This window comes from Anser anser, assembly GCF_964211835.1.
Source record: "Anser anser genome assembly, chromosome: 12".
Lineage (NCBI taxonomy): Eukaryota > Metazoa > Chordata > Aves > Anseriformes > Anatidae > Anser > Anser anser.
Genome location: NC_139733.1, coordinates 8,533,425 through 8,561,378, shown reverse-complemented (window position 1 = coordinate 8,561,378; position 27,954 = coordinate 8,533,425). Strand labels below are relative to the sequence as shown.

General features: G+C 62.3%; 3 protein-coding genes across 8 annotated transcripts in view; 1 reads left to right on the top strand and 2 right to left on the bottom strand.

Annotated features, from left to right (window-relative positions):
- Positions 1-48: 48 nt before the first annotated feature.
- GRM2 (glutamate metabotropic receptor 2) lies at positions 49-11,305 on the bottom strand. Its single transcript, XM_083795413.1, has 6 exons — positions 10,002-11,305; positions 6,770-7,382; positions 3,548-4,385; positions 1,695-2,758; positions 1,196-1,370; positions 49-891 (listed from the first exon to the last, which is right to left on the bottom strand). Exons 2-6 carry the CDS (start codon positions 7,265-7,267, stop codon positions 818-820), a joined length of 2,649 nt encoding a protein of 882 aa, XP_083651539.1. The 5' UTR covers positions 7,268-7,382; positions 10,002-11,305; the 3' UTR covers positions 49-817.
- Positions 5,566-6,748, top strand: LOC310879972 (IQ domain-containing protein F5-like; the record flags this gene model as incomplete). Its single annotated transcript, XM_083795041.1, has 2 exons — positions 5,566-5,577; positions 5,888-6,748. The coding sequence occupies 2 exons, from the start codon at positions 5,566-5,568 to the stop codon at positions 6,338-6,340; spliced, it is 465 nt and encodes a 154-aa protein (XP_083651167.1). The 3' UTR covers positions 6,341-6,748.
- Positions 11,306-11,922: 617 nt separating the features above from the next.
- The window catches only part of TEX264 (testis expressed 264, ER-phagy receptor), a 28,188-nt gene continuing 12,156 nt past the window's right edge, over positions 11,923-27,954 (bottom strand). For all 6 annotated transcript variants that reach the window (XM_083795422.1, XM_083795424.1, XM_083795425.1 and 3 more), the window contains 2 exons: positions 17,022-17,193; positions 11,923-12,745 (listed from right to left, as the gene is read on the bottom strand). In XM_083795422.1, coding sequence (XP_083651548.1) covers positions 12,432-12,745; positions 17,022-17,193 — 486 coding nt within the window. In that variant the 3' untranslated portion in view covers positions 11,923-12,431. The remainder of the gene's footprint in view (positions 12,746-17,021; positions 17,194-27,954) is intronic.

The window sequence follows — 27,954 nt, the reverse complement described above, 5'->3', positions numbered from 1 at the left end:
CATGCCCCTCTGCCTGGCACAGCCAGACCTGGGCGCTGTAAGAGTGCGTTTAAAACAAACAACAAAAACCCACTTTATTTACATAAATTATCAAAAAAAAAAAAGCACAATCTTGGTCACAGAAAAGAATCTACTCTTAAAAAGGGGTTGGACTTGAGTACCGGGGCCCCCTTCACCACCCTCGGTCTGAGCCCCACCCCACTTGCTCCTGGGCTCTGCAGCAGCCCCGAGGCATGAAGCAGACATCTGTGGGGTGCTCCTGTCCCTCTGCTGTGGGGCTCCAGCCCCTGCCTGCAACTGGAGCATGGAGGGGGGCTCTGGCTCTGCTTGGGTGGGTAACCCAGGGCAGGTGCCAGCAGCCAGATCCCTGCAAACCCCAGGGTGAAAACAAGGAGGAAACGTAAAACTGTGCCAAGGGTGCAGTCCCCTCTGCTCAGGGTGGGTTCTGCGTGGCAAGGGGCATGGCTCGGCGTGAGGGGGGCATGAAAGGGGAGAGCGCAAAGGGGAAAGCAGGGTGGGCGAGGGCAGCGTGCTCTGGGATGTGGCTGTGTGTGGAGGAAGGGTAAGGTGCAGCACAGCTGGAGGCAGACAAAGCGTGACTTGTGGCAGGGCTCGGCACAAGGGAGCTGGGGCTCACAGCAGGGCTCGGCGCAGGGGACGGGCGTGAGGGACGGGCACTGCGTAGCGAGGCGCAGTGCAGACTTGTGCCAGGGCAGGGGCTTTGCTCTCCTGGCTGCTGCCAGCCTTCAGCACCGGGGCTGCTACTGCTCCCCCAGGACGAGGTGCAGACAGATGGGGACTCGGCTTCCCCCCACCTTCACAAGGACGATGTCGTGGAGTCCGCCGTCTCGCGGCCGTTGCACACTGTGGGCACGTACTGCGAGGCCGAGCCTGGCCAGGAAGGCAGGGGTCAGGTGTGTGGTGGGGTCCAGAGGTGGTACCCACCCAAGAGCATCCCAGCGTGGCAATGACGGGTGCCTGGGAGCTGCCCCCCACCCACCCTGGGGTGGCCGTGTTCCCATGGGATGGTGCTGTGCCCCCAGGGGGCAGCTCTGGGGCTCACAGCCACTTGCGGTGAGGGAGAGGAGGGCTGGTGACAGGGCAGGTGATCCGTGGGCACTGCAGCACCCCTACCTCCCCCGGCCCAGGTTCCCCGGAGTGCCCCCCTGCCCCCCTGCAGCCCGGCAGTGCTCACCGTGGGACTGGCTGGAGCCGGCAGCCACGACGCTGAACCGTGCGGTGCCCACGCGGTGGCTGGCCACGTTCTTCTGCGGCTGGAAGAGGATGATGTGGAGCTTGGGCGTGAAGAGGCAGCCGAGGACCACGGTGCCACTGAGGCTCACTGAGACGCACATGGTTGTGGTCTGCACCTGGAGGCGGTAGCGGAGGGGTGGGCGTCAGGGGTGTAGCAGTGTCCTGCTGAGGGGCTCCTGCCCCCGTGGGGACACGCCACCCTGCAAAGCGAGTTGCTTCGGGCACCCCTCACCACAGCACCCACTCCCCCAGGGATGCTGACCCTCTCCAGAAGACCCTGTGTGCAGCCAACCTCGCTGTGACCTCTGGGCCCAGGAAGCAGCACGCACGGGGGGGGCCCTCATCAGCCCTTCTCCAGACTCTCCCAGCCCTGTGGGGCCCAAATCATGAGGACTGCTCCACATGGGCCCTGCTGGAGCCCCCAAAACTCAGGCTCTTACTCGATAATCACTAGAGGTCACGTAAAAGATGGGCAGGAAGGCCAGCCAGATGATGCAGGTCGTGTACATGGTGAACCCGATGAACTTGGCCTCATTGAAGTTTTCAGGGCATTTCCTGGTCTTGAAAGCATAGACCGTGCACAGAACAATCAAGAGGACGTTGTAGGTGAGCGAAATGAGCATGTTAGAGTCACGGTTGTTGCACTTGAGGGTGACAATGTACCTCTTGTCAGGCTCGGTCTCCTTGCCTGTGCCGGGTGTCTCCACCAGCAGCCAGATGATGACAATGATCAGCTGGCAGGAGATGAGGGCCATGCAGATGACCACCTGTGACGTAGGGCTTATGAACCGGGGGCGCTGGACCCCTTCCTTCACCCCGCTGAAGATCCTGGCAATGCGATTCGTCTTGGTCAAGAGGGCCGAATAACAGACGGCAAAGGATGTGCCCAGCCCCAGGCGCCGCAGCGTGCACACCTCGGTGGAAGGCTTGGCGATGAAGATGAAAGTCATGCTGTAGCACATGAGGACGCCGGTCAGGAGAATATAGCAAAGTTCCCGCCCAGAGGCCTTCACAATAGGGGTGTCGTTGTTCTTTATGAAGACTCCAAAAACAAACAGAGTGGAGATAAAACCCAAGCAAGAGATAGTGACGGGACCAATGGCCCAGACATCTCCCCAGCGGATATACTCTTGGGGCAACTCATAGCAGCCGTTCAGGGTCTCGTTGGGCCAGTAACCGAGACCGCAGTCCATGCAGGTGAACTCATCCAGCAGGTACTCATAGGGCTGGCAGGGGATGCAGATCCAGCAGCATATGTCCCCGGGCTGCATGCTCTTTATCTCATTCTTCTTGCAGGGGTCACTGCACTGGGACACGGGGACGGCTGTCTCTGCCCAGGGGATGAGGCTGGTGTTGAGGATGAGCCCCTCTGCCCAGTAGCCCACCTTCTGGTACCGATACCGCCCGTCTCTGTGGTGGTAGTTGAAGATATTGTAGCGTCCGATCCCGTCGCCGTAGCGGTCAAATCGAACAACGCTCTCAGTGTCTGTTGGCCTGAACGGAGCTGGGAGGAGAAAGGGAGATGGTCAGTGCTTGGAGACCACTGCTTGGTCACTCCATGGGGCAGGAGCATGCTCAATCCCAGCATGTAGGTAGGGGTGTATTGAAGAGGCACAGCCCAACCACAGCCAAGAGCCAATTTCCAACCCGCCCCATGCCTTCATGCCCATAATGCAGCAGTAACTGCTGCCTGTGCAGCTTTGGGATCCTGAAAGCAATGGTGGAGAATGATCTCTCCACACTTGGAAGCCTCTGGCCAGTGCTGCAGGGCAAAGTGAGGGTAGGGGCGGGGAGGGGAGAGGGCTCTGCACTGCAGTGCAAGGTTGCTGCCCTCCTAAACCTCCATGGCTCTGACTGGTACATGGGTAGCCAGGCTCAGCCCACCACAGAGGAGATGTTTCTGATTCACCCCCAGATCTGTGGGCTCCTGATCAAGGGCCTCCCTCCCTCCAGTTTAGTCACTGAAATGTGAAAAAGCACAGAGCTCAACTGAGGTCTCCAAGGACACATGTACTTGGAGGGCCCTGCTGTAGCTGGTCGCACACAGCCCTAGCAGAATGGAGTTGGTTGCCAGCTCTGCTGCACATGGGGACAGAAGGCCTGGGTTGCCTACAAAGGGCAGCAGTGGAGCTGTTAGCATCCTGGACAACCACAGCCCACGGCACGGGGGCTCCCAGGTGCAGGCAGGCCACAGAAGTTGGAGGGTTAGTGTACGATTGCGACTGCTTGCTCTTCCCTGCCCCTCCACCTATCCAGCTGTGCAGCCAAGCCCCGTCTCCACCTCCGGACTCACCATCAAAGTTAACGTTGAGCATAAAGTCCTTGTAGAACCTCTTGCCGTTGACGGGCTTCATGGAGTCGCAGAGCTTGGTGGTGTTGGGGCACAGCGCCTGGTGCATGTTGTGAAGCGAGTGAGCCATAGCATAGACCGCGTTGACCACAAAGGTGATCTTGGACTCCGGCTCAAACTTGCCCGTCTTTAGGGAGTACCGGCTACAGTCCGGAGTGTGGAAGCTGCACTTGAACTTTTGCTCCCAAAACTCCCGAAACCAGGGATTTCGGCTGTTGTTGTAGGGGTGGAGGCTGAGGAAGTAGGCAGCAAACTCCTGGATGGGGTATGCTGCCAGCTCGATGGTGATCGCTCCCTCTGCCACCGCTTCGCTCCCTGCCACCACACTCTCCAGGGCTCCCCACCCATCGCTGGCCACCCACATGAAGGAGACGTTGGCTCTGTGGGCAGCTGCCAGCAGCTCCCGAGCATCCTCACTCCGGGTGAAGAGCACAACCACTCTGGCGTTGGGCTTCTGCAGCAGTGCCCGGACCACACCGTCATAGGTCTTCTTGTTCATGGAGCGTCCCACCTTCTCCGAGGTGGCGATGCAGATGTTGCGCATGCGAGCTTCTTGCTCGAAGGCCTCAATGCCCGTCTCACCGTAGTCACCCTCTGAGGCCACGGTGGAGACATAGGTCCAGTTGAAAAAGCGGAGGATCTCTGACATGGCTTTGGCTTGGTAGAAGTCAGGTGGAACGGTGCGGGCAAAGTAGTCGTAGCGGGACTTGTCGCTCAGCTTGGCACTGGTGGAGGCATAGCTGATCTGCGGGATCTGGAAGAGCCGCAGCAGGTTGGCGACCTGCATGGAGGAGAGAGGGGAGCATGGCAAGTGGGGACGTGGTCCCACAAAGGACTGCCCCTGGGAGCCCCTGACCTGGCACCGTGGGTGGTGGGTGGCCACAGCCGGCTGTACCCACAGCTCCTAGACAAAAGCAAGCGGTTGACAGGCAATCCCTGGAGGCTGGGAAGGAGTGGGAAGGAGGCAATCAGCTGGCAGCAGGCAGGACAGACGTGCCCATACCATGGGTCACCCAGACCCCCAGCCTTGTGTGGCCATCCCAGGGCTGGGGCGTAATGCACACCTTCTCCTCTGCTATTCCCTGGGCAGCAACTTGTGCCCACTGCCCAGCACAGCCTGGCCCTGCTGAGGGCAGGATGGAGAAGGTGGCAGGGAGGTCCCAGGCATGGCCAGGGTCTCCATGGGTTGCGGGGTGGATGAGCCTAGCTGTGGTCAGCTCTTGGCGCCTGGCACAGGGACCTGGGGTCGTTTTCTCGCAGAGGTTTCTCCCTCAGCGATCCCTGTGTGTTCTCACTGCTTGCAGCCTCCGCTCACTTATTATTATTTTTTATTATTATTACTTTAATATTTCATGTGCTCCCCTCTGAGATTCAGGGCAGGGAGGAAATGGATTCATGACAAAAGCAGAAACTCCACCGCGGGCGACCTGAGTGCTGCTCGTCCGGCAGGACAAAGTTGGCGCCTGCAGCACAAGGACGGCATCCACGGGGGAGGGGGCCGGGGGGGTGGGAGGGGGGCTGGGGGGGGGGGGTGCCATCGCCCCCAAGCCCCAAGGGACCAGCACCCACAATCGCCTGCTGCAGCCGCTTCCTTCCCCTCGTTATCTTCAAAGGAGCGAGAGTCCTGCTAATGAGGCCGTTAAAAGCCCCAGCTCTCCTGCAGCAGTGGGGGGGGGAGCCACACACGGCTCTGCTTCCCTTGCAGGAGATGCTGCTTAATTAACGTGGACAAACGTTTTTAGTGGCAAATCGCCCTAATGGCAAGAAGACCCCGGAGCGTGGCAGCGCTGTGCTATGGCCGCAGGGACACGGGGGGCCTGGCACTGTCCAGCACCCCCGTGCACCGGAATGGAGTCCCCCTGCCCCCTGCCCAGGGACACCGTGGCCATTCTGACATCAGAAGGTCCCCCCGCAGGCATCCTGCACCCAACTGCATGCCCACCCTGCTGGGGCCAGGACCCATGGCGCTACAGGTGAGCTGGCTTCGGGGCAGCCCCGTGCGGGGACAGGGTGCCCAAACACCCCCACTCCAGGCTGTGCTTGTGAAGGGGGGCTGGGACATCCAGACATTGCCTGATCCTGCGCCACCCTCCCCCCCGGGAGTGACCCATCTCTGTCCAGGTCCCCATCCCCAGCAGCAGGGACCCAGGGACACCCCCTCCCAGGACCTTGCGGCTTTCCCAAGACCAACCCCATGGCTCTGGGGGCCTTTTCCAATTACCCACACGTTCCCCTCCCAAGCGTCAGCCGGAGAGACATGCCCCAAGTCCCATTCAATCCTGATTGCCCATCCTGGGCCACAGAGCCACATGCTCGCCCATCCCGGGTGCCGTCACTGAGGCCGCCGGTGCCCTGTCCCTGCAGGTGGAGCCTCGCACCGCCGCAGCTGTGGCCATCCAGGCCTGGTGGCGTGGGCAGCTGGTGCGGCGGGCGCTGCTGGTGGCAGACACCAGCGCCCGGCGCATCCAGGCCTGGTGGCAGAAGGTGGCCAGCCAGCAGCAGGAGCGGCAGCGCCTGCAGGTGCTGGTGGACTACATGAGGATGGAGCGGGCCAGCGTCCTGCTGCAGGCTCAGGTGCGGGCATGGGCAGCCCGGGCCAAGTACAAGCGCTGCCAGGAGGCCGCCCGCACTATCCAGGCCCGCTGGCGGGAGCACGCGCGCCGCCGGGCGCAGGGGATGGCGGCCAGCGGCTGTGCCAAGGATGTGGACCTGCTCATTGAGGTCATCCTGGGCTGAGAAGCCCCCGCATGCTGCTGCGGAGCCTGGGGCGAATAAAGCACTGTCCCCGTGGAGGGACAGCCACCGGCATGGATGCAGACCCCTGCACGGCGGCCGGGCCGGGCTGGGACCACCACAGAGAAGGGGCTCCCACCTGAGGAGCTGAAGCTCCCCTGCCGCTGCCAGGGATGTGACAGGGCTGGCGTACGAGGGAGTGCCTGCACCCACCCTAGCCCCATGCAGGTGGAGCTGGAGGCTTTCCTTAGCAGATATGGGCCCCCCTGGCAGAGCCCAGCAGGGAAACAGGCGCCAAGCCCAGGGGTGGGATGGGCTCTGGGCTCCCTGGCTCCAGGAGGTCTCCGGCCGGTGAGGTTGGGCAGCTCTGCAGCCGGGTCTTGCCCTCCTGCCACTCCTACCCACAGCCCAGACCCATTTTGCACGGGGTACCTGGATGGAAACGTCGCTGTAGGAGCCCCCAATGACGCCGGTGATGGCCATGGGCACATCATCATGCACAGCGTAGGAGCCGTCAGGACAGATGTGCTCGGAGCCATCCACCCTGGTCAGGGACGCACGGACAAAGTCGAGTGACTGCTCGAGGGCGTAGGTGTCCTTGGAGCAGGTGTCGAGGATGTGGGCGCCCAGCCTCACTCCTGGCAGGATGCTCGGGTCCTTGTTGATCTCGTCCAGTGCAAAGAGCATGGCCTCGAGGCGCTGGATGCCCCGGTGCTCGTTGATTTTGCCACAGTCTTCGCTGCCCACTCCTTTCTCGTGGATGGGGAAGAGCCCCCCTATGACCAGGTCCCCCTCGGTGCTGATCTCCTTCTTGCTGGTGGGGCCATGCACGGCAGCCAGGCAGGAGGCCAGACGCATCAGCCAGAACCAGGCAGCAAAGGGGACCGCCATGGGGTGCGATGGCACCAGCTGGGGACCCATGTGCCCCATGTCACCCGGTGCCAGGCGTCAAGGGGGGGGCAGACGGACCCCAGCCATCGGGTGCAGGGATGGCACAGCGTGGTGATGGCAGGGGGTTGTGCTGCCCCGGCGGAGCCCTTGGTGCCTGGAAAAGCAAAGGGGTGCCATGGAGTGAGCCGAGATCATCCCCCCACGCAGCACCCAAGCTGAGAGGGGACACTCGAGGCAGCCGAGCCAGACACTTGGGCAGTATCATCTCGTGTCCCTGGCCCCAAGATGCCCCACCAGCCCAGGTTCCCCCCAGGAGGGAGCCCCTCGCAGCCCACGGAAGGGAGAGCTGAGCAGATGTGACAGCTCCAGCAGTGACCCAGGACTTGCAGGACACCAGCGAGTGACACAGATGCAGGCAGACACGCAGGGGCCGATCCGGCTGCCCAGCTCCCCAGGATGAGTTGGCACGTGCAGGGAGGCAGGGAGCCAGCTCCTGCAGCAGCTCCACGCAGCACAGCCCGGCAGGGGAGAGCTTTGGGAAAGGATCCAGGGATGTTGCCCAGGGGCAGGGGCATCATCCAGGGCAGGGACAGAGGCAGACCCAACGCTGGCTCTGAGCAGAGCCCCCAGACCCCAGCGCCACCTGCCCAGCTGGGGACAGCTGCTCTGTCCCACATGCAAGGGGCCTGGGGGACATCCAGCCCCCCGAGCCCCCCTGAGCCCCATCCCCACTGGGCACCAAGCACAAAGCACAGGGCGGAGGCACGGGGCTGGCTCCAGCCTGCAGAGCTCAACGCTGTTCTCTCACCACCGCCCCTTCCTTCCCCGTACACTAAATTCAGAGATTTCAGTAAAAGTAAGAGGCAGGTTTGCTGGCTCCTTCTGCATAAACCACGGAGGAGCTGGGGAATCAAAGTCTTTTGCAACAGACAGGCCTTTTTTTGGCAGTAAATGAGGTCCCCTCAGAGATGAGTTGTCTCTTCCCAAACCATGCAAGGGATTTGTTTCCTATTTAAAGTCGGCTGCTGGAATCCCGCAGGGCCGGGCTTTTGGGGGCTGTGAAAGAAGGGACACCCCCACCCCAGCAGCCCTGGACCCCAGGTGGCTCCGGCTCTTCAGGGGCACCTGGTGAGAGCCATCAGAGGAAGGGCACCTTCAGCTCTCCTGAAAGGATGCTCCCCAAGCACAGTGAGCTCTGTCAGGGAGCTGGTGATGTCCATGGCCCTCCCTGGAGCTGCTCCGTTGGGCTGACATTGTGCTGGGGGAGGGACAGCCCCTTGGGAACACCTGGATGCTTCACATCTGGGTGCTGTGAAGCACCTGGCAGGGCAGAGCCACGTCCATCCCGACGGCCGTAGTGCAGTGGGAAGGCTCCTGCCAGCTCCCAGCTGCTTGCAGCCTACCCTCCCGAAATCATCAGCAATTAGCAGTGTTTACGATGTGCAGTCTGTCCTGTCCACCCCCCCCCCCAGAGCTCTTGTCCCCCCCCCCCCCCCCCCAAGAGCTCCCTGACTCCCACACACGCAGGGACAGGGGTAACGGGGGCATGGGGTGGCTGGTCCGGCACACAGCCCCCTCGGGACAGCGAGGGGGGACCCCTGCCCCTGCCTCGCCCCCCGGAGAGGATGCGTGTCCGGCCCACGATGGCGTGCACGTGTGCGCGCAGCTTTGCAGCCCTGCACCCAGCGGCACGGCCACTGCACGGGGCTGTCCCGCGGGCAGGTGTGCAATTGTGGGTGTGCAGGCCGGGGGACACGCTGCGGCAAGGCGCGCGCGGCTGCACGGGCACACGCTGCACACAGGCTTGCACAGCCGTGTGGGGCACGATGCGTGCACGCCCGTGCAGGGGTGCCGTGCATTTGCCTCACAGTGCTGTGAGCGTGCTCATGCCAGCATCGTGCTGGTAACAGGCCCGTGCAGTGCGCACGTCCATAGGGGTGAGCACGCCGTGTGTGCACGTGCAAAGGTCAGACGCTGCAGCACACGCGTGCTGTGTGGCCGCTTCGGAAGGCGTATGTATGAGTGCACACATGTGTGTGCCCCACTGGGAGCTGGCTGATGTGGCCTGGAAGCACCTGCATCCCCGCCGCCCTCGGGGTCCCCCGCTGGCCCCATGGGGCCCGGGTGCTTACTCCCCACCACCGCAGCCACTTGGCTCCCCTTGTCCAGCCGGGGGGAGCGGTGGGGAGCTGGGAGCGTGGGGAGGACTTGCAAGAAGAAGGGCACAGCTTCAGGAGGTAACGGCGCCCCTGCCCCATGCCCCGTGCTCGGGCGAGGACGTGGCGTCCCCAGCTTTCCCCATGCAGCCGGGTGTCCCAAAGCGTGCCGGAGGCTGGCCGCCTCCACCTGGCAGAGCCAGAGCAGGGCCCGAGGGGCGCGCAGGGTCCCACAGCGGTGTGGGGCGAGTGGGGGGCGAGCGGGGGCTGACCCCGCACCTGCCGCAGCTGTCCCTCCGCTGGGGGCCGCGGGCATGCCCCGGCTGGGCACGGAGCCCCCGGGGCTTTCCCCGGGGCTCTCAGCGAAGCTCCCGGAGCCCCCCGGCGCGGTGCCGGTGCCCCGGCTCTGCTCCCCTCCCGCCGCCCCGGGAGCCCCGGCACCGGCACGGCGCTGCCGGCTGCGGGCACGGACCGCGGTGCCGCGGCCCCGACGGCTCCGGGGGGTGCCCGGGCATCGCTTTTCGGGGGGGAGAGGGCAGGGGGGCTCCGCCGGGTCACGGCGCGGCCCGAGGCCACGGGGATGGGCTGGGAGCGGGCGCGGGGTCCGCGGCTCTTACCTGGGCCCGGCGGGCTGAGCCGGGAGGAGCCGGGAGCCGGTGCCGGTGCCGCGGCCGTCTCCGGAGCTGCGGCTGCCGCCCGCCTCCCGCCGCCGCCTCTGACACTCCGCCAGCCCCATCCCGGCGGAGCCGCTCCGCCCCCGGCCCCCGCCCCGGCCCGGCCCCGGGCAGCGGCGCCCCGCGGGGCACAGAGGCGGGCAGAGCGGGCAGCGCCGCAGCTCGGCCCCTGCGCCCCCCGCCCGCTCCCGGCCCGAGCAGGGGGTCCCGACCCCCGCCTCGGCGCCGCAGCCACCGCCGGGTGCCCTGGGGAGGCCCCGCCGTTGCCCCGTTGTGGCCCCGCGCTCCCCAGCCCTCAGCTCTGGGAGACGCTCCCTGGGCGGCCTCCTCCGAGCCGGGGTGCAGAGAGCTCCGGGGTCTTCATGTAGGGTTTCAGCTCCCCGCCAGCCTCCACCATTTGCCCAAATTCTTCCCGGACCTGTTCAGCCACCCAGCGTCCTGCTGTGCCGCGTCCCCATCAGTCCCGCGCTGGGAACCCCGCTGTCCCGGAGAGCCCTGAGACCCAGGGCCAGGATGAGGGTGATGGGGGTGACACAGGGACAGGCTTGGGGTGGCTGCTGGGGCGCTGACAGTCCCCGCACTGCCCCAAGCCACCCGCTCACCGCCCCATGCCTCAGCTCCCCCACTGCCCGCTGCTGTGCTGCATTGCAGCAAGGTCAGCCCCATGCCGTCCCCCAGCCCCAGCAGTCCTGATCCAGGAGGATAACCAGGAACGGAGGGCACAACCTGGCACCTCCACAGCAAGGCCGTCCCTCAGGTCTCCTGCGGCATCAAGACCTGGCTCCTTCCAGCACCGCATGCACGGATGGAGCGGGGCACCAGCGGCAGGACGGTGCCTCGGCCACGAGGACCCCGACACCAGCGGCCGTGGCGGGGCAGAGAGCTGGGGGGGGTGGAGATGTGCCAAGGGGTGCTGCCCCTCAGCAGAGCTTCCACAACCCAGCCTTGGCACACGGGGCCTGGCACGAGGCTCATGCAGTGCCAGCACCCAGCACCAGCCACGTCCCCGCCAGGGGTACGTCCCCTCTGGCACCTCCCAGCTGCTGCTGCTCTGGCATTTGTGGCAGCAGGGGGAGATGGCTCAGCCTCCCCGGCCCCCATCTTCGCTGGGGTTAGGGGACAAGTGGTGTTAGGCTCTGCTGTTTGGCTCCAGCCCCCACGGAGACTCAGCCAGGCATAAATATTTCAGGGGGCTTGGCTGTTTTGTAATAACCGGCAACAAAGATAAACACCGGGAAGAGCAATATTTTTCCATGTGGGCTGGAGGAGTTTAATATTTTATCACTCAGAGCACAAAATATTTATGAACAATCTCATGTCAATCACTGGCTGAGGACTAATCGTGACCTTTTGAAGCCAGGGAGGACACGTCTCTGCACGGGGGGACAGCCAGGCCCCTTGCCCCTTGCCCTGGCACCGGGCTGCATGCCCAGGGGCACCCCATGGCTGGCAGCGGCGTGCCTGGGGGTGCTGCGTGCACCCGGGTCCTGCTGGACAGGAAGGGGCACGATGCAGGTGAGAGCGTGTGGCTAACAGAGAGCGGCGTGTAGGGACGACGGAGCCAGGAGGAGACGCAGCTTGGCCATGCCCCAGCCCTCCCAGCCACCACTTCCCTCCCCATGGACCCGGCCCAGCTCCACGTGGCCTCTGGGCTTCCCTGCTCGGGGCGCAGCTGGCAGCAACAGGGACGGTCCCCGCAGCCAGGACAGGGAGTGCGGGTGATCAGTGGGGCCATGGGGTATTGCCAGAGCTCGGAGCATCCCCACGCTGCCTGGCGCAGGGGTGTAGGACAGCTGGGGGCAGCCCCCTGCCCGGCAGGGACAGCACGGCGGTGCGAGGCAGTCAGGAAAGCCACCGGCCAGCACAGAGGAAAAGCATCCACTTTATTATAGACCCCAGAAGCACCCGTGGCAGGTCCAGGACAGTTTTATACTGGACATTTCCATTTTCAGCAAGGGAAAGAGAAGAGGGGAACAAAACCAACCAACCCTACTCATTGCTCTTTCGTGCTAGAGAACACACATCTGCGTGGCAGAGAGAAGCCGTGGGTGAGAGGGGCACCAGCAGAGAAGGGGAGGGACCTGCGCAGTCCCCCCCTGGAGATGCCTGCGAAGAACTTGCAATGCACCTAGAGACACACGAACGGCAAACACATTTCGCTGCCCCGGCCCGCACCTACCCCGCGCATCCAAGCGCCGCAGGGGAACCACCAAGCCAGCAGCCCCTGACCCACTCACACCCCCGTCCCACGAGGGCTACGGTCCCAGGAGGGCTCAGCGACTGGAATCTCGTGGCTGGAGAGGAAGGAGGCGGGAGAGGCGGCCAGCTGGCTCGGGTCCCCCCACAAAGGCGGGGGGGGCCCAGGCCTCTGCTTTACTCTTCTCCTCGCTCGGCAGCAATGGGCTCCTTGGTCCACTTGTCTGAGACCTCCTGGCTTTCTGTGTAGGCCGTGACGGGCAGCAGCCCCAGAGCACCCTCCCCGTCCCCAGCGCCCTCCAGGTCCAGCTCCTCGAAGGAGGAGCCGCTGGCTCCGGACTCGCTGTAGCTGTGCTCACTGCGGTTGTCGGCCTCCTCCCGGCCCCGGCCAGCTGGGAAGGGCAGCAGGACCGAGGTGGCCACCGAGGTGTCTCTGCTGTCAGTTGTGGCCTCGATGCTGATGGAGCTGGCCTCGCTCATGGTGTCAGCCCCTGGAACGGAGAGAGAAGGGGAGGGCGTGAATGCTTCGGGGAGCAGAGGACGGTTGGGTGCCACAGCCTCCGAAGCCACCAGGAACTCGGAGTCCCCAGCACAGTGCCAGGCCACAGCTTGTGGTCTTGTGGTTTGCCAAAAAGCCACAGGGCCCAGGCAAGCGCACACACCCCGCGATGGGACGGTGGCGGCCGCTTCCTTACGGCCGGACTCGAGCAGCTCCCTGACAGCAAAGCACAAACCAGCTTGTGAAGACAAGCCCAGCTGTGTGCCAGCCCCACATGCATCCCCAGAGCTGGCAAACCCAGGGAGGCCACCTGGTCGCACGGGGACAGTGCAGCAGGGGCAGGGCTGGGAGGAGGTGGCCACGTGCCTCCCTGCTGCCTGCCCTGGGCACTGTAGTACGTGTCAGCCCTTCTTGCCCCGGGGCCTTCTTGCCGCTGGGCGAGCCAGCCTGCCCCGCGTGCCCCATGGAAGCGGAGGGGTGGAGGTGCTGTGCCCTGGGCACCCGGAGCCTTCACCTCAGGGGGTGGCCACGAGCAGGATTGGGGGAGCCTGGACACTGGGAGCAGGCACCCACGCGCCCCGTTCCACCAGCTCTCCCCATGTCACCATCTCATTAGCTCGGCCAACAACACAATTAAAGAGTTGACAACGAGACAAGGGTGTCAGATTGAGACCGGCAGCTGAGTGCTGTTGCCAGAGCAACCAGCTGGGAGACAAAGCCGTCCTGTAAAACATTAATCATTGTTAATTATGACATCATGGATTCACGTTGTTAATTATGACAACAGCGGCGAGCGCTGGCCAGCAGCAGCAGCCCATCCCTCCAGCGGCTGGTGCTGCCTCCGCTGCCCCCCGCTTCCCCTCTCCATCTTCGCCCTCCTGCCTCTCAGCAGCGGGCAGCAGAACGGCACCAGTGAGGGCACGGGGACCTCGCCACTCGGCACAGAGGTCACCCAGCCCAGGGCAGGACCTGTCCCCATCTTCCCGAGCCGCCAGGGTGCCCGGTGCCAGCAGCAGGACGGGGAGCAGCGGGGACTGCATAGGGACATTGCGCGGTGCCACCCCGCAGAGGAGCCATGCGGGTGCCCGCTTTATGCGGAGAAGCGATCCTTTTCGGTGAAAACTGGGGATAACTGAGGCCTAAAACGTGGAACGCCTGGCCTCCTGTTTTACATCAGTTATAGGCAATATTTACTGGTGATTATTAACAGCCCAGCGCGGTGATGCCTGCCCGAGGGGCGGAAGGAGCGTCGTCCCCATGCAGTGCCTATGCCAACACCTCCTGGAGTGTCTCAGCACGAGAACTGCATTTCCTTTGAGTTACAAGAGGTGTTCGGCAGGATCCTGGGGAGGTGCTCAGCGGGACACCCCTGGCCAGGCACGGGGTCAGCGGGGAGCCTCTGGGAAGGAAAAGGGTGCGGGAGAAAGAAGGCAGCGGCAGCCCCAGCTCCCACGGGACAAACCTGCTCCCCAGAGCCTGCCACGCTCTGGGATGCGACGAGCAGCCGCGGCGGCTGGGGAGGGGGGCGCTGAGCACCGACAGCAAGGGGCAGCCGTTGAGGGAGGCCGGGGACCTCGTTGCAGCAGGGGCTCCCGTTGGCATCACTGGCAGCTGGGGCACACTGGGGTCGACCAAGAGGAAGGCGTGCAGGGCCCACCACAGGCTCTTGGGACTAGGGACTGGATGTGAAGGAAACGGGTGAAGCCACGGGACGGGGTGGGACGTGCAGCCCGGTGGCTGGGCTCCCATCCAGCAGCAGCTCCCTTCTCTTTCTGTGTGAAGCCTGAGAGCTCCTGGGGCCAACCAAGGCTTCTGCAGGTCTCTACCTCAAAAAAAAAAATAAAAAATCAAATCTGGCTAAAGACCTGGCATAACATCAGTGACCTGAGGTCGCCCAGACGCACTCCCACCATGGCCGATGGCAAGGCACAGTGGCACCGTGGCACCAGGGCTCCAGCCGCATTGTTTGTGCCCACCCCACGTCCCTCATAAAGCAGGGGGCACCCAGTCCTTCCACGCCCTCCCCTGGCTGCACAACGCCCATCCCGCACCAAGGGGGGCAGTTTTGGCCGGGAGCTGTTGTGTACACGCAGACACCACACCGTACCGGAGGAGACAGGCACTGGCTCGGGATGCTGAAGATGGATAAAGGCGACCTACAGCTGCCGGCACTCTGCTACGAGCCGGCACCGCAGAAGACATCTGCCCTTGCCCCCAGCAGCCTCGTCCCAGCCCCGCTCCGAGGGCTACAATAAATAGCCACGCTTCCCTTCAGCCAGGCACTTTTTTCCCCGCTCTGTCACTTCTGATCATGTTTGAGTTGTCTCAGCTGGCACACCCGCCCGTTTCAGCAGCCGTGTTCTCCTCTGCACAGGATGGGGCCAGCCCCGGCGCGCGGGGCAAGAACAGGAACCGTCACTGGTAGGGAAGGGGCAGGCGGCCTCAGTCCACGGCTTCCTCGGACGGATCTCTGGGGGTGAGCATGGTCCGCGGCAGGGACAGCATCCCCTGGGGTGCGGGGCATCGTGCAGGTGAGGCTACCTCCGCTTTGGGACCAGCACGCACGGCCCAGGCTGGAGGAATTCCCCTCCAGAGCGGGCTGCTGGCCGGGCTCAGGCCACGAGAAGCAGCCCTGAGACCCCCGCCAAGGCCACGTGCTTTGAAACTGCCGGTGCCTGTGCCAGGAGGCCCCTGGCAAGGGGCTGCTCTTGTTTGCCTTCCCGTCCACACGCCGTGGCAGGGCCGTGCTGGAGAGCACGCCATCGAGCACAACCCTGGCGCTAAAGCCTCAGAAAATAATTAAGTAGAAAACAACTAATCGTGATTGACACTGGCCCCTGGAGAGCCATCAGCTGCCATCAAAAAATGCTCCCCGTCTTTCCGATGACCCTGATGATGGCAAAGAAGGGACAGAGCTGCTGCAGAGGCGGCCACGCTGCCTGGCTCATTCGCCACGTGCGTTAACAGTCACTGCTTTTGCCCCAAGCCAGAGGCACCCAGCACTTTGCAGGATGAGCCCAAACGTGAAGAAAGGGCGATCGCAGGAGCCGCACACCTCAAGGAACTTTTGGACGCATCGGTTCTGCCGAGGGTGTGCAGCAAGGGGGCTGCAAACCCCGAGGAGCACCTGTGGGCTCAGTGCTGGCTAGGGAGCAAGCCAAGGGCTCAGCACTGCGCTGTGCAGCGGGACACGCGTCGTCACACGTGCAGCCGTGACCCCACCATACAGCCAGCCTGGCACAGGGCTGCGGGCAGGTGCTGGGAGGACGTGGCACGTTTGGGGACGTGGCAAAGCTGGGCTGTCACGCAGAGCAGTCACCGCAGCCACACCGCGGATAGAACGGCGGAGAGCAGGGCGAGTGCCCTGAAAATACCAGGACTCGAAGCGCTGCGAAGCCGCTCCAATTAGGCTCTTAATTTCAGTGCTAAATGGACAGAGCTCTCGGAAAGCAATTCCCAGGCTTGCTTTTACGGCGAACGCGATTAAGAATTAAAGTGATCCAAAACCAAAGACGTGTAAAAAAATTACCAAACCGCCCCCGAGGTAGCGAGGCGTGCTCCGGCCGCCGCACGCGGTCATGTTTTTTTCATGCCCGTTAGGCACGCGTGGGGGCCCAGCGGAGCCCGCCGAGGGCAGGAGCCCTCCCCGCCCGCCTGCCGCAGCCATCGCACGGCTCCGCATCTCGCAGCCATGTGAGCACGTGGGCCGACCGCGGCAGCTAGCATTTCGGGTTACTATAGCACTGCTGTTCCGCGCCTACAGCGATTGTGGTCCCTTCCTGTATAAATACACTCAGGCTCCAACAGATCTCTCCAAGCAGATGCTAGCGGGCAACTCCGCCACCAGCTACAGAAACCTGGTATTTAAGTTCTTCACAATCCCAACATGTAACAGATGAAGATGAGCTCAAGAAAGATGTATGTGACAAGGAGAAAAACAAGCCCAGCTGCAACCAAAAGCTTCGGTACCCAGCTCTGCTTTCACAACTGCGGACTGGCGCCGGCCCTGCGGCCGCGCCGAGAGCAGCTCTGACCCCTGCCACGGGCGGGACCGCGTGCTCCCCAAGGCACGGCGTGCCCCCCCAGGGTTAGGTCAAGCTCTGCCACGTCGGTCCAGGTGACGGGAAGAGGTTTGCCGAGCCCTGGGCAGGCACTGGGAGGACGCGGCGCAGCCCCTGCTTCCTCCTGCGCCACGAGAGCATCGGGGCGCTGGGACCCCCGCCTCAGGCGGGCTGCTGCCAGCCGCAGGAAGACACGAGCCACGGTACCTGTGATGTCCGTCTGCGCGTCTTCGGCCTCAGCTGCCACTGCCCTGCTCTTCCTCTCCAGCTCCTTCATCTCGGGCACGTAGAAGTCTCCTTGGCGGGCAAGGGGACACACAAAATAGATGCGGTCTTCCTTGTAGATCTCGAGCCGGGGGTGGGCGCACAGCTTCCTCTCCTGAAAGACAGAGGCAGCCCGGGCATCAGACTCGGCTCACCCAGCCCAACCCCAGTCTCAGCGAACTCCCTTTGGGCCCGACCTCCACAACGGGCAGGAGCCAGGGCTCTCGCTGCCCCCCACGGCCCCCCCAGGGCTTCGAGGTGGTTTTGGCAGCGGCGGCAATCTGGCTTGCCCCAGACCCACCGCCGCAGGCTGAAGTGGGGCTAGGGCACAGGCCCAGGGGGCAAGCGTATCGGGGGGTTTTGGGGCGCCCGCAGCTGCCTCGGGCAGACCCTGCCACATCCCGTCCCCTGCCACATCCCATCCCCGCCTCTCGGCACGGACCTACAGCAGGCGGAGCGCTTCTCTGCTAATTAATATAATCCAGAACCGTCAGCTCAAGCAGCTCCTTTCAGGAGCATGAGGGCAGGGGGAGTTGGAGACAAAGCCGTGGCATTTCAGCCTCCCTCCTCCTCTGCCTCACCCTCCCTGCAACCCAGCCTCCTGCCAGGCTCCATGCTGCCCTGTGGCAGAGGGCAGGCTGCCTCACGCTGGGTGAGAAGCGAGAGCATCCCTTTCATATTTGCTCTTTTTCTCTGCCTTTCCCCTCCTCAGGACACCCAGGACCTTTATTTCGGGAGCCAGGGGCCCTGCGGAGTGCCGCGGAACCCCCATTTCACTGTGCCCCCAGGAGGAGGATGCGCTACCGACGCCAGCAGCGTGGGCTGGCATCCCACCCCCCGAGCCCAGAGCTCCCACTTGCAGGCAGGTGAAACGCAAACACAGGCAGACCAACACCGGGTTAAATAAAAGCAAGCCAGGCTGTTTTTAGCAGCGGAGCAGGGGCGGCTCATCTCACTCCTGCTTTTTAAGCAACAAGCCAGGCAAGAATCCTCCGTGCCGCTCTGCCCCTTGCTCCACCAACCACAAGCCCAACTTCAGCTTGTTGTGCTATTTTAGGTAACTGCAACACATACCCGAGACGGATATCTCCAAGATTCACAGGTTTTTTGGATGCATCCAGCTGCCCCCCGCCCCCCTTAATGCAGACGGGAACAATTCAAAAGAACTCAGAGCAAGGAGACTTTCCCTGAATTCATTTTCCAACAGACCTAAAACCTCAGGGCAGTGGGCAGGCATCAGGACATCCCAAGCTGACATCCCAAAGCACACTTTGGGATCTGGTGCACAGCCTTTCCCTACAGTTCACCTAGGCTGCTGTCACTGCCCTCCCAGTTGCACAGCAAGAGCAGGGATGCCCTTCAGGCACAACCACTGTCCCTGCCACGCACTTGAAGTGCAGGAATCCTGGCGCACAGCTGCTTATGAGAGGTCCGGGAGAGAGGTGAGGATGCTCTGCAGTGCTAGGGCAGGGCTGCCAGGCTGCCTGAGGAGAGGAGGACGCCGGTGCCCTGCAGCCAAAAGCAATGGCAGGGAACCACATCAGTGGGACAATGCTGAAGCGAACGGAGATCACCGCCCGTGTTGGGTGGCAGCGGAGCAGGACCCGGAGGCCATCAGTGCAGTGCCTCGGAGGGACGGCAGCACCAGCACGGGGGCTGCACGATGCCTGTGCCAGCACCGCATGGGGTGGAAATGAGGAGAGCAACACACCGAGCAGTGGGGACATCCACAGAGCCATCCGTGCTGTGTGACCTGCGGGGACATCCACAGAGCCATCCACTGCGTGACCTGCGGCAGCCCGGGCTTGCAGGATGGAGTGAGAACGAGGGTGCCACGGGGACAGTCAGCTTCCCATCTCCTAGGGCCAGGCCCCGGCACCTACATCATGCTGCGGAGATCTGGGGCCAGCCACCAGCCAGGGGACATCGCCAGCACTCTGCCCCCGCCACCGTGCGCGGGTGGGGATGAGCTCACTGCTTTCCCAGCTGCCTAATTTATGCCTTTGCAAATCAAGTTGTGATCCAGAGTAGCGCTGCCAGCCCCTGCTGCTGCACTGCTTCCCAGAGCATCCCAGCCCCTCGCAGGGCCTGGGGGTGCACGGCCGCCCTCAACAAACGTCCCAGAGGAGAAGCAAGGCGGCAGCCAGCACTCCGAGTCCAAAGGTGAAGGCGTGAGCAGGCAGCGGGTTAGGAAAGACTCAACTACATGGCAAAACAACGCAGAAGCTCAACAGGCAATAACACACTTTGGAGGCGAGAAGGAAGCCCCTCAGCTGACTGCGGCGAAGCCAACAGATGGAGCAGCAAGGTGGATGTGGAATCTGCACGGCAGAGCCCTCGAGCCAGATCAAATCCGTTCTTGCACAGGTGGAGGAGCTCAGCAAGATGCGAACAGCGAGACACTCACAGCATCGGGGCAGGCTTCTAGCGAGGACAGCAGGACCGGAGCAAGTAGGGCAGAGCAGGGGACTGGCCTCTCCTCAAGGTCACGCAGCGCTGTCTGTAAGCTCACCCTTCCCACCGCAGCGCCCAGGGTGGGACGGGTTCCTGTCCCATCCCGGGCCGTGGTGAGGAGCTGCTCACCAGCCCCTGCGCCAAGGAACCCCCAGGGGAGGACGCTGGGCACTGCGGGTTTGTTTGTGGCACAAACCTGCCTCTCCCCAGCAGCTGTGAAGGCATCGGCTCTGCCGGCTGACATTCCTCTTGCAGCTGGTGCAAAAGGCAGCCAGTGAGACAAGCAGAGCGGACAAGAGGGCTGTCAGCTCAACAGACAGGCCACGGGCTGGGCACAGGGACAACAAATCCCCGGGCTGGGCACCAGGCTGGTGGGGGAGCCGCAGTGCTCGCCTGAGCTGCTCCAGCACCATCCCGCTCGCCTCTGCCCCCTGGGGTACCTGCCCCGCCGGGCCGGGGCCCAGGGATGTACAGAAACAGCAAAACCGCCTGGAGCTGAAGGGCCCTAAAATCAGCCACTAAAATTAGACCTCGAGCTCAGCACGCTGAAACCGAGCCACCAGCTAGCGCGGCAGGGACGGCGTGCTGTGTGCCACATCCTCCTCCTCTCCTCACACGCTCCACGCGCGGTGTGTCATCCCGGCTTATCTTAGACCGCGAGTGCTAGAAAGTGCCGGCGGGCTCTGCCACCGGGACCACGCAGCTCCCAGCACCACGGGGCCCGGCCCGCAGCGCAGGGGCCGTGGGCAGCGCTCCTCGACAGGACATCTCCTGGGGGATCTCGTCCGTGTCCCAAATCACCCAAGGGGAGGGTGCCGGGAGGATGGAGCCAGGCTCTTGGCAGCGATGCCCAGGGACAGGGCGAGCGGCAGCGGGCACAAACCGGACCACAGGAGGTTCTCTCTGAACGTCAGCACGTGCTGGTGTACCGTGTGGGGGACGGAGCAGCGGCCCAGGTTGCCCAGAGAGGCCGTGAGTCCCTCTTCTTGGAGCCAGACAGCAGCTTCCCGAACGTGGTCCTGGGCAGCGTGCGCTGGGTGGCCCTGCTGGAGCAGGGCACCAGGTGGCCTCCCGGGGTCCCTTCCAACCTTAACCACTCTGTGATCCTGTGACGTTGCTCCTCACCAGAACATTGCTCCTTGCTGGGATATCGCCAGCCCGGTCCCAGCGTGGGTACGGCTCTGCTTTCCTCTCTCCCCTTGCAAGTTCTTCAGGCTGTGAGGTGTTGCAGAAACAGGTGACATTGCGACCAAGAAAAGCCATTTCCATCAGCAGGAAAAACGATGCCCTCCCGGTTCTGGGACAGGCAGGCGACAACCAGCCCCCGCGCCTCTCCGCAGCGGTGATGGGAAGAGCATTTGGACCGTGGGAGCTGCGAAACTCCCGGCTCGAGCAATGGGAGAATTTTTCATTTTCACCTCGGCAGAGGCAGCCCGCCATGTAATTTACACCTCGCCCGCCCGGCGCCTCCTGGGGCCCAAACACTGGCGGCTCCTGGCCCGAGGAACTGGGAAGTGGCTGCTGTCAGCGTGGCCAAGCTGCGAGGCACGGAATTGATCCCGTGTGGGTTTGTGGGTACGGAGCCAGCTCACAGGGCCTCCCAGGGATGCCGGTCACCGCTGGAAGCTGCCACGGAGCCACAAGCACTCCTCTGCAGGATGGGTGCAGTGATCGTGACCCTTCTCTCCTCCAGATCTGCAGACTCCTCCTCACAGCTCCTGCAGCACCTGCGGGAGAAACCCCGCAGCACAGCCAGCAGCACCCTCCACTTGCGGAGACACAGCTGCAGCCTACCCTGGCACGCTCCGTGTGCCCGTCCCTGTGCTTCCAGGGACATATTTCTGTGCCCCCAACCATGGGAACCTCACCCACAGAAGGAGGAGAAGGATTATGACACACATAATTCATGAGGTTTGGGTCATCCTAGTGTCATGGTTATTTGGTAGCAATTAGCCCTGAGCAGAGAGTTTCAGAAGTGAAGCAAACTTTGCATTAGAAACAAATTTTTTTTTCTACTCCTTAAAACTCAATGCCACCAAATTCTGTCTTGCTGTTGTACTTGTGACGGGTGAGTGAAACCCTTGGAACTGTCTCTCCTTGGAGCTCTCTTTCCTGCTCTCACACTCCTCTAACCACAAACCCCAGCTGCCCGGCCCGCATCCCTTCCTACCTGCCCCTTCTCCCCCATCACTTTCACGTGGGACTTTGGCTTTAACCACTTGAAAGATCAAATCCTGCGTTTTCATTATATGACAAGAAATCTGTGTAAGCCCACATAACCTCTCTTCACTTGACGAACCCGCCCTGGATTCCTCTTCCCATTACCTTCATCGCCCTGTGCAGCCCGCCAGCCGTGTGTGAGGGGGGTGAGACCACGGGAGGCGAGGACCACAGCTGCAGGGCTGCCTCTGCTTCGGAGCGCGGCTCCCCAGGGGCCAGCGCTCGCCTCCCAGCCCTCAGAGGATGCTTTTTCAGCATTAATCACAAAGCCGAAGGAGAGGTCGACGCGATGATCTCTGCCATCACAGATGACTGGAGCAGTGCTAAATCGCTTTGCCTGCTCTGTTGCCTTGGCGAGGCGGCCAGGAGCAGCAGCTGTGGCAATTTATCTGCCTCTTGTCAAGGCAGGGCGTTCCACTGCCTCGTCAGGAAAGGACTCACCACCTGAGATGTCTCACACACATCCCTCAGCCAGGGAGTCCGCTACGGGGGGCACCACGCGGTGCAAAGAGCCCCTCTGAACCACGGGTGTTCGTTAGGCCGCTCCCGGGGAGAACAGACCCCAGGGCACAGCGACACACCGGCTGCGAGACACCTAACAGCAGCTTGTTTCTTGTGGTGAGAGATCGGCCCCAGCCAACTCACAGCTGAGAGCCTTGAGGGCTCCCAACTCACGTGGATATTCCTGTCGTGGCCCCGACCCCCGCGGATTCCTGACTCCATCTCCTGGGCCGCCACTCCCTTGCGTGTTTGCCCTTCCTTCCACAGCAGGAACAGTCCCGGTCTGCCATTTCCAACCCTCTTCCTCGTGTCCATATGCTGACAGGTCCTCTGGTGAAACCCTTGTGGGGAAAAAAACCAAGGCCCCAGAGATGTTACAGAAGCACAAGCACATGCCTGGCTGGTGCCCACAGCCACGGGAGGGCTCCATCTCTGGAGCCGAGGCCTGCGCCGTCCCCTCTGAACCTCAGCCCCTTCCTCCTCAGCTCCACAAGCTCTCTGGAAGAGGCGAGCATCTCCAGCTGCTTTTCCACAGCTTGTTGGTCACACTCAGGACACGTGCCATGTTCATGCCCCCGTGAAGGAAGCGGCACAATGGAATAAATAACCTCCTGTCCTCTCCCACCTCCTGGAACAACCTTCACCTTCTGCAACACCCCCCGCTCCAAGGCTTTATGGAAGATATTCCCCGACGAGCTGAAGTCAGCCTCACGACACCCCTTCACAGAGGAGAACGTCGAGAAAGAGAAAGTTTAGGAGGTTAGGGACTTCACCTTGCTGAACCTGCAGAGGCCCAGACACTGGCAGTGCAGAGCAGAGCCCGAAGGCAGGCTGCCTGCCTCCCAGACATGCCATGGTGAGTGAAACAAGTCCTTCCCTCCCCCCTGATGGGGCCTTCCCAGCCGCCTCATTTAGAAGGCAAGGGATGCCACCAAAGAAGAAGATCGAGCAGTTTCTGGCCTGATTTGCTGAGCAGGAAGGTGAACACGATGTCCACCAACCCATCCCCAGCACAGCGTCGTGGCAAATCGGATGGTGGAAGGTGCATCTCCCAGGCTGGAGGCTCCCCTGTGTTATCAGGCGGGTGCAGACAGCAGTGGAGAAAGGCTGCTCCAGCTCCTGCTCCGTGCACGAGCTGCACGTTGGTGCCAGGAACCGCCCGCAGGCTCTCGGCAGCAGGACGTTCACCCATGGCCACTGCTCCAACTGCTCCTGCCCTTGCCCCAGCAACAGATGTCTCCTTTTTTAGGACTGGTGTTTTAACAGCAAGCCAGCACTCAGGACAAGCTCCTTTCTGGATTTTTATCAGCCTCTGTAAACAAAAGAGAGAGACATTTCCCTGCAAGGCTCCAGGAGAGCTGCGTTCGGAGCCAGGAGCTGCGTCCAAGATCTTGCACCTCTTCCCAAAAAGCTGACAGTCCAGAGAGGCCAACAGCAAAGAGCTGGTGACCCTGACAAGCTCCAGTGCAGCAAGGACTCGTGCTGGAGAGCTTGGCTAACAGCCCCAGAGCTGCCCACCGTGTTCATGGTTCCCCCCAGGACATCCCCAACGCAGGCAGTGCCGCTGGCCGAGAGCAAAATGCACAAAGACAGGGGAGGCAGGTGCTGGAAGCCCAGGCAGAGGCAGAGTGCAGGAGACACCAGGGGAGGCAACGCAGCAACAGCCGTGCTGATGGGCTGGGTCTGCTCCGCGCAGCCTAGGGTGGGTGCAGAACACGGGCACCCCAGCCTGGACAGCTCAGCTGGCAGCCACTGGGGGGAAATTCCGACCTGGGACAGGATGGTGACCCCAGTCTCTTGCCTCTGCCACGCCCAGAGGTGATAATAAAATAAATAACCACAGATACAGCACTATTTTGGCATCTGGGTGAGCTGACAGCCCTTCCACCCCACTGCCTGGAGTTGGAGGGGAGGGGAGGAGGGTGGGTGCCTGCCTCCCCACTGCGGCCCTGCTTTTCCTCCTCCACCTCCTCCTCCTCGGCCAGCCGGATCCATAACCGTGGTCTGGAGCGCTGTGGTGCTGGGGCCTGTGAGCAGGCAGCGGGGAGCAGGCTCACATGCCCCATGTCCCCAAAGCCAGGTTTTTCAGCAGCCACATGCAGCAGGGAGGGAGGGCAGCAGCTGCTTTGGCGGCCCCTGCAGTCTGGATGCTTCTCCTCTGCCAGCTCAGGATCACGGCTTTGACTGTGCAGATCAATCAGATGAAACGGGAGCGATGAGGCAAGGACAGAGCCCAGTCTGACTTTGCCCTTCCAAGAGCCTGCTCCCTTCCTGCAGCTCTCCAGAGCTCCTACGGGCGCGATACAAAGCAGCAGGGATGCAGCGGGCAGTTCCTGCAGCCACGCAGGCTCACCTCCCGAGCTGGCCAGCAGAGAAATACCAGAAAAAAATCCGTCTCCAACACTGACCTCTCGCTAAGCTTCTCCTAGCTCACAGCCTGGCTATCATACCACCAGACGGATCTCACTCCAAACTGTGAATCTGCGTGGCACGAGCAGCAGAGCAGCTGGCCAGAGCAGATGATGGATATCCACCTTTCAGCGTGTGAAGAAGCTGCCATCAGCTCCTGGCAGAAATAAATCTCAGCTGAGAGTACCCGGCCAGGGAGAAAGCGACAAGCGTCCGCCACGGGAGTGAGCCCGCAGCTCCTGCGGTGCCTCCCTGCTCAGCACAGCTGGAACAGAGCCCGCGGGCAAACACGCCGAGCCTGCACGTGGCTGCGGGCAGGACCACTCTCACGTGCTCCCCAGCTGCACAGGGACCTCGGTTTGGGTTTCACCTGGAAGCCTTGGCACCCACTGGGTGGGTTTCACCTGGAAGCCCATGGCCTGTGCACCACGTCTGACCTCCCTCCCAGCCGCCTTAAATGCCTCCCCCTGGCCTTCTGGCAACACCAAGCACCACTTCTGCCTTGGGATCCACTCCAGAGACTGCAGGAATGGACAGTACCACCTCTGAGTATGCTATGAGATCCTCTGGCTGACGGTGCACAGGAAGGAGGGGGCAGCAGTTTTCAGGAGGCCGGTGACGCAGGCACGTGCCCCGTCCACAAGCGACCGCAGCAATGAGCAGCCAGCTTGGGGACGAGCTCGGTTGCCCGACTGCTCCCCCTGCTGCACTCGGCTCTGTCCCCTCCTTTGTCCCCCGGTGGTCACTGTCATTCCTCACCCTAGCAGAAGACAAGCTGGTAACACAGGACGGAGCGAGTACCTGACAACAAGCGTACAATCTGCCGAAAAATCAGTCCTGGGAGCCTGTGAGACCCTTCTCTGCTGCCCCTCTGCTCACAGCCCAAGAGACCGAGCTCAGTTTTTTGCTGCTTTCTCAGAGGTAAGTTTTGGAGAAAGTGGCCACAGGAGCCCAATCCATGCTCTCCTCTGTCCCAAAAGCTGTACCTAGGGCACCCCCCTAAGGAAGCGCACAACTCCCAACAAACCCAGCAGAAATGCACCTGACCGAGGCTGGCACGAACCCCCACCTCCCCACGCTCACCAGAGCACCAAAGCGCCCAGGAAATGCAAACGCTGGATGGGTTGGGGTGCAAAGGCAGGACACTGCCATGGCACTGCCCAAGGTGACACTTGTAAGGTGCTTGCCTGCTCACAGGCTCCCCACACTGCTCACCAAAGTCGGATGTGTCAGAAGAGGTGGTGAGAGGACAACACAGGGAGGGCGACAGTGCCCCGAGCCAGTCTGTGGGGTGCTGCCACCTCTTCTGCCCGCTGCGGCCTGGCAGCAGGAGAAAGCCATCCTGTTCCCATGCATGGGCAAAGAGGAGAGACGCCAGACACTCGGTTCTGTCAAAGACCCCAGGCTCTCCTGGTTGGGCTCCAGCAGGGGCTGCAACAAGCTGCCACGTGCTGGAAAAGCAACAGGACAAAAGGAGTCCTGGCGCTGGGGGCTGCCTAGCATGCTCCAAAAGCCTGTGATCCCCGACCTTCCTTCTCAGGCGGGCTGCAAGCAGCACTGCAGCCCCACGGCAGCAGGCAGGGGAAGCCCGTGGAGAAGCCCTCGTCCTGCCCCAGGGCTGGACACAGCCCTGCCGAAAGAAGCAACCCCGAGGGACATTTGGTGGTGGGACCCCCTGCAGGAGCAAGCACCTGCAGCGGCTGCCAGCAACCCTGCATCGCACGAGGGAGCGAGCCTCCAGGTGCCTACCCGTGACCCCACCGCCGGACACCACCACGAGGAGGGGGCGACGATGCAGCCCCAAGCCCGGAGGCAGCATCACCTGGGGCACGGCAGCAGGACCCAAGGAGCAAGGCCCCCTGCTGCGGCTTCCTCCCGACCCGGCCACCCCCCGGCCCTGCAGCCCCGCAGCCTCGAGAGCCGCCTGCGCTCCAGCTCACTGCAAAGGCACGCTGCCGGCTTTCTCCTACCGTTTTATACCTAACCGGAATCCAAAAAGCGCAAGTTAGTCATAGTGCAGCCGTACCTTTTCTGGCCATAAAAATGCCGTTGCTTTCAAGTCTGTTATCTCGCGGCTCTGCAGGTTTCAAAGCGGGAGCTTCACAGCCACGGAAAGTGGGCCAGCCTGCCTTGCTGGGAAGGAGCAGGATTTCTAAGAAGCGGTTTCACGTTTGTTCAGGTTCATTTCACTGTTTCTCGAGGCCAGCACATCTGGCAAAGACTGGCTCAGAGGGGTACGGAGAAGAACCAGCCCAGGAAAAACTCATTAGGCCTCTGCTAAAATAATTGCAGCGAGGCAGAGCCATCTCAGCTCTGAATTAATTGACGAGCTGGCAAGGAGGTAAGGCCCAAAGGTTTGGGACTGTGTTGCTGCCCAAGAGAGCTGGAGCCACCTCAAACGCCTGACAAGGAAGTCTTTTGAGCTGACTGCATCCTCTGGGATGCTCTATAAATACATTCAGGGGAGAACATGCATACGGATAGAGTCGATAAAGAGATCTGACAGAAAAGCACTGTAGTATTTTACTTTCCCTCTTTGCCCAAGGCAAGCCATTTCTGCTCTCTCTCCCCCTTGGACAGCCGTGTGAGACATCCCCGCCTTTCTCCATGATCATTAATCCTTGCTGCAAAGGCAATGGGGGAGCAGATCTTTGTGCCTGAGCAGATACATCTCTGTGACAGTTTTGCAAGGCTGGGTAAGCCTTTACAAGGCTGCAGGTCTGAGGTTTCCGAAGCTGCTGGGAGAGCAAGGCAACTTCTGCTCCCTTCGGGGAAGATGCTGGGGGATGAAAATGCCCACCCAGAGTACCACCAGCTGCCGAGCAGCACCGCGGCAGACTTCAGGCTGCAGGGCATCGGTGACGTCCACGTGCTTCGCGTGCACGGGAGGGCAGGCCCTTGCAGGTTGCTCTCCTTCCAGGAGCTGCCTTTGGAAAGGCTCCTCAGAGAGGAACAGGGACAGCAATCGGATCTAAAGGGTGGATGCCACGGGAAAGCACCCGTGGTGCTCCTACGCACCAGTGGCCACGAAGCTCCCTTCTTCCTCCCCGGCCACGGTCTCTCCAAGGTTGGGGAGACCAGCTCCTTCTCAGCCAGGAACAGCCTGGCACCTCCCAGGAAAGGGAATTTCATGCTGTCAAGGCCACAAGAGCGCCAAGCCCAGGCCATCAGCATCCTCATCCCAATGCTGTGGCATGAGCCCCAGGGGTAGTGGCTGCTCTTCCACAGCACAGGACGAGGCAGGACAGGGATGGCCCTGGCTGCTGGCAGCACATGCCCCACACAAGCTGCT

Bases quoted from the DNA above. Each gene is read 5' to 3' on its own strand.
- GRM2 (XM_083795413.1), bottom strand. From the start codon at position 7,267: ATGGGGCACATGGGTCCCCAGCTGGTGCCATCGCACCCCATGGCGGTC. The intron at 4,386-6,769 runs GTACCCCGTGCA...TCCTCCATGCAG, and splicing joins ACAGCGACGTTTCCATCCAG to GTCGCCAACCTGCTGCGGCT. The intron at 892-1,195 runs GTGAGCACTGCC...CTTCCTGGCCAG, and splicing joins CGGCTCCAGCCAGTCCCACG to GCTCGGCCTCGCAGTACGTG.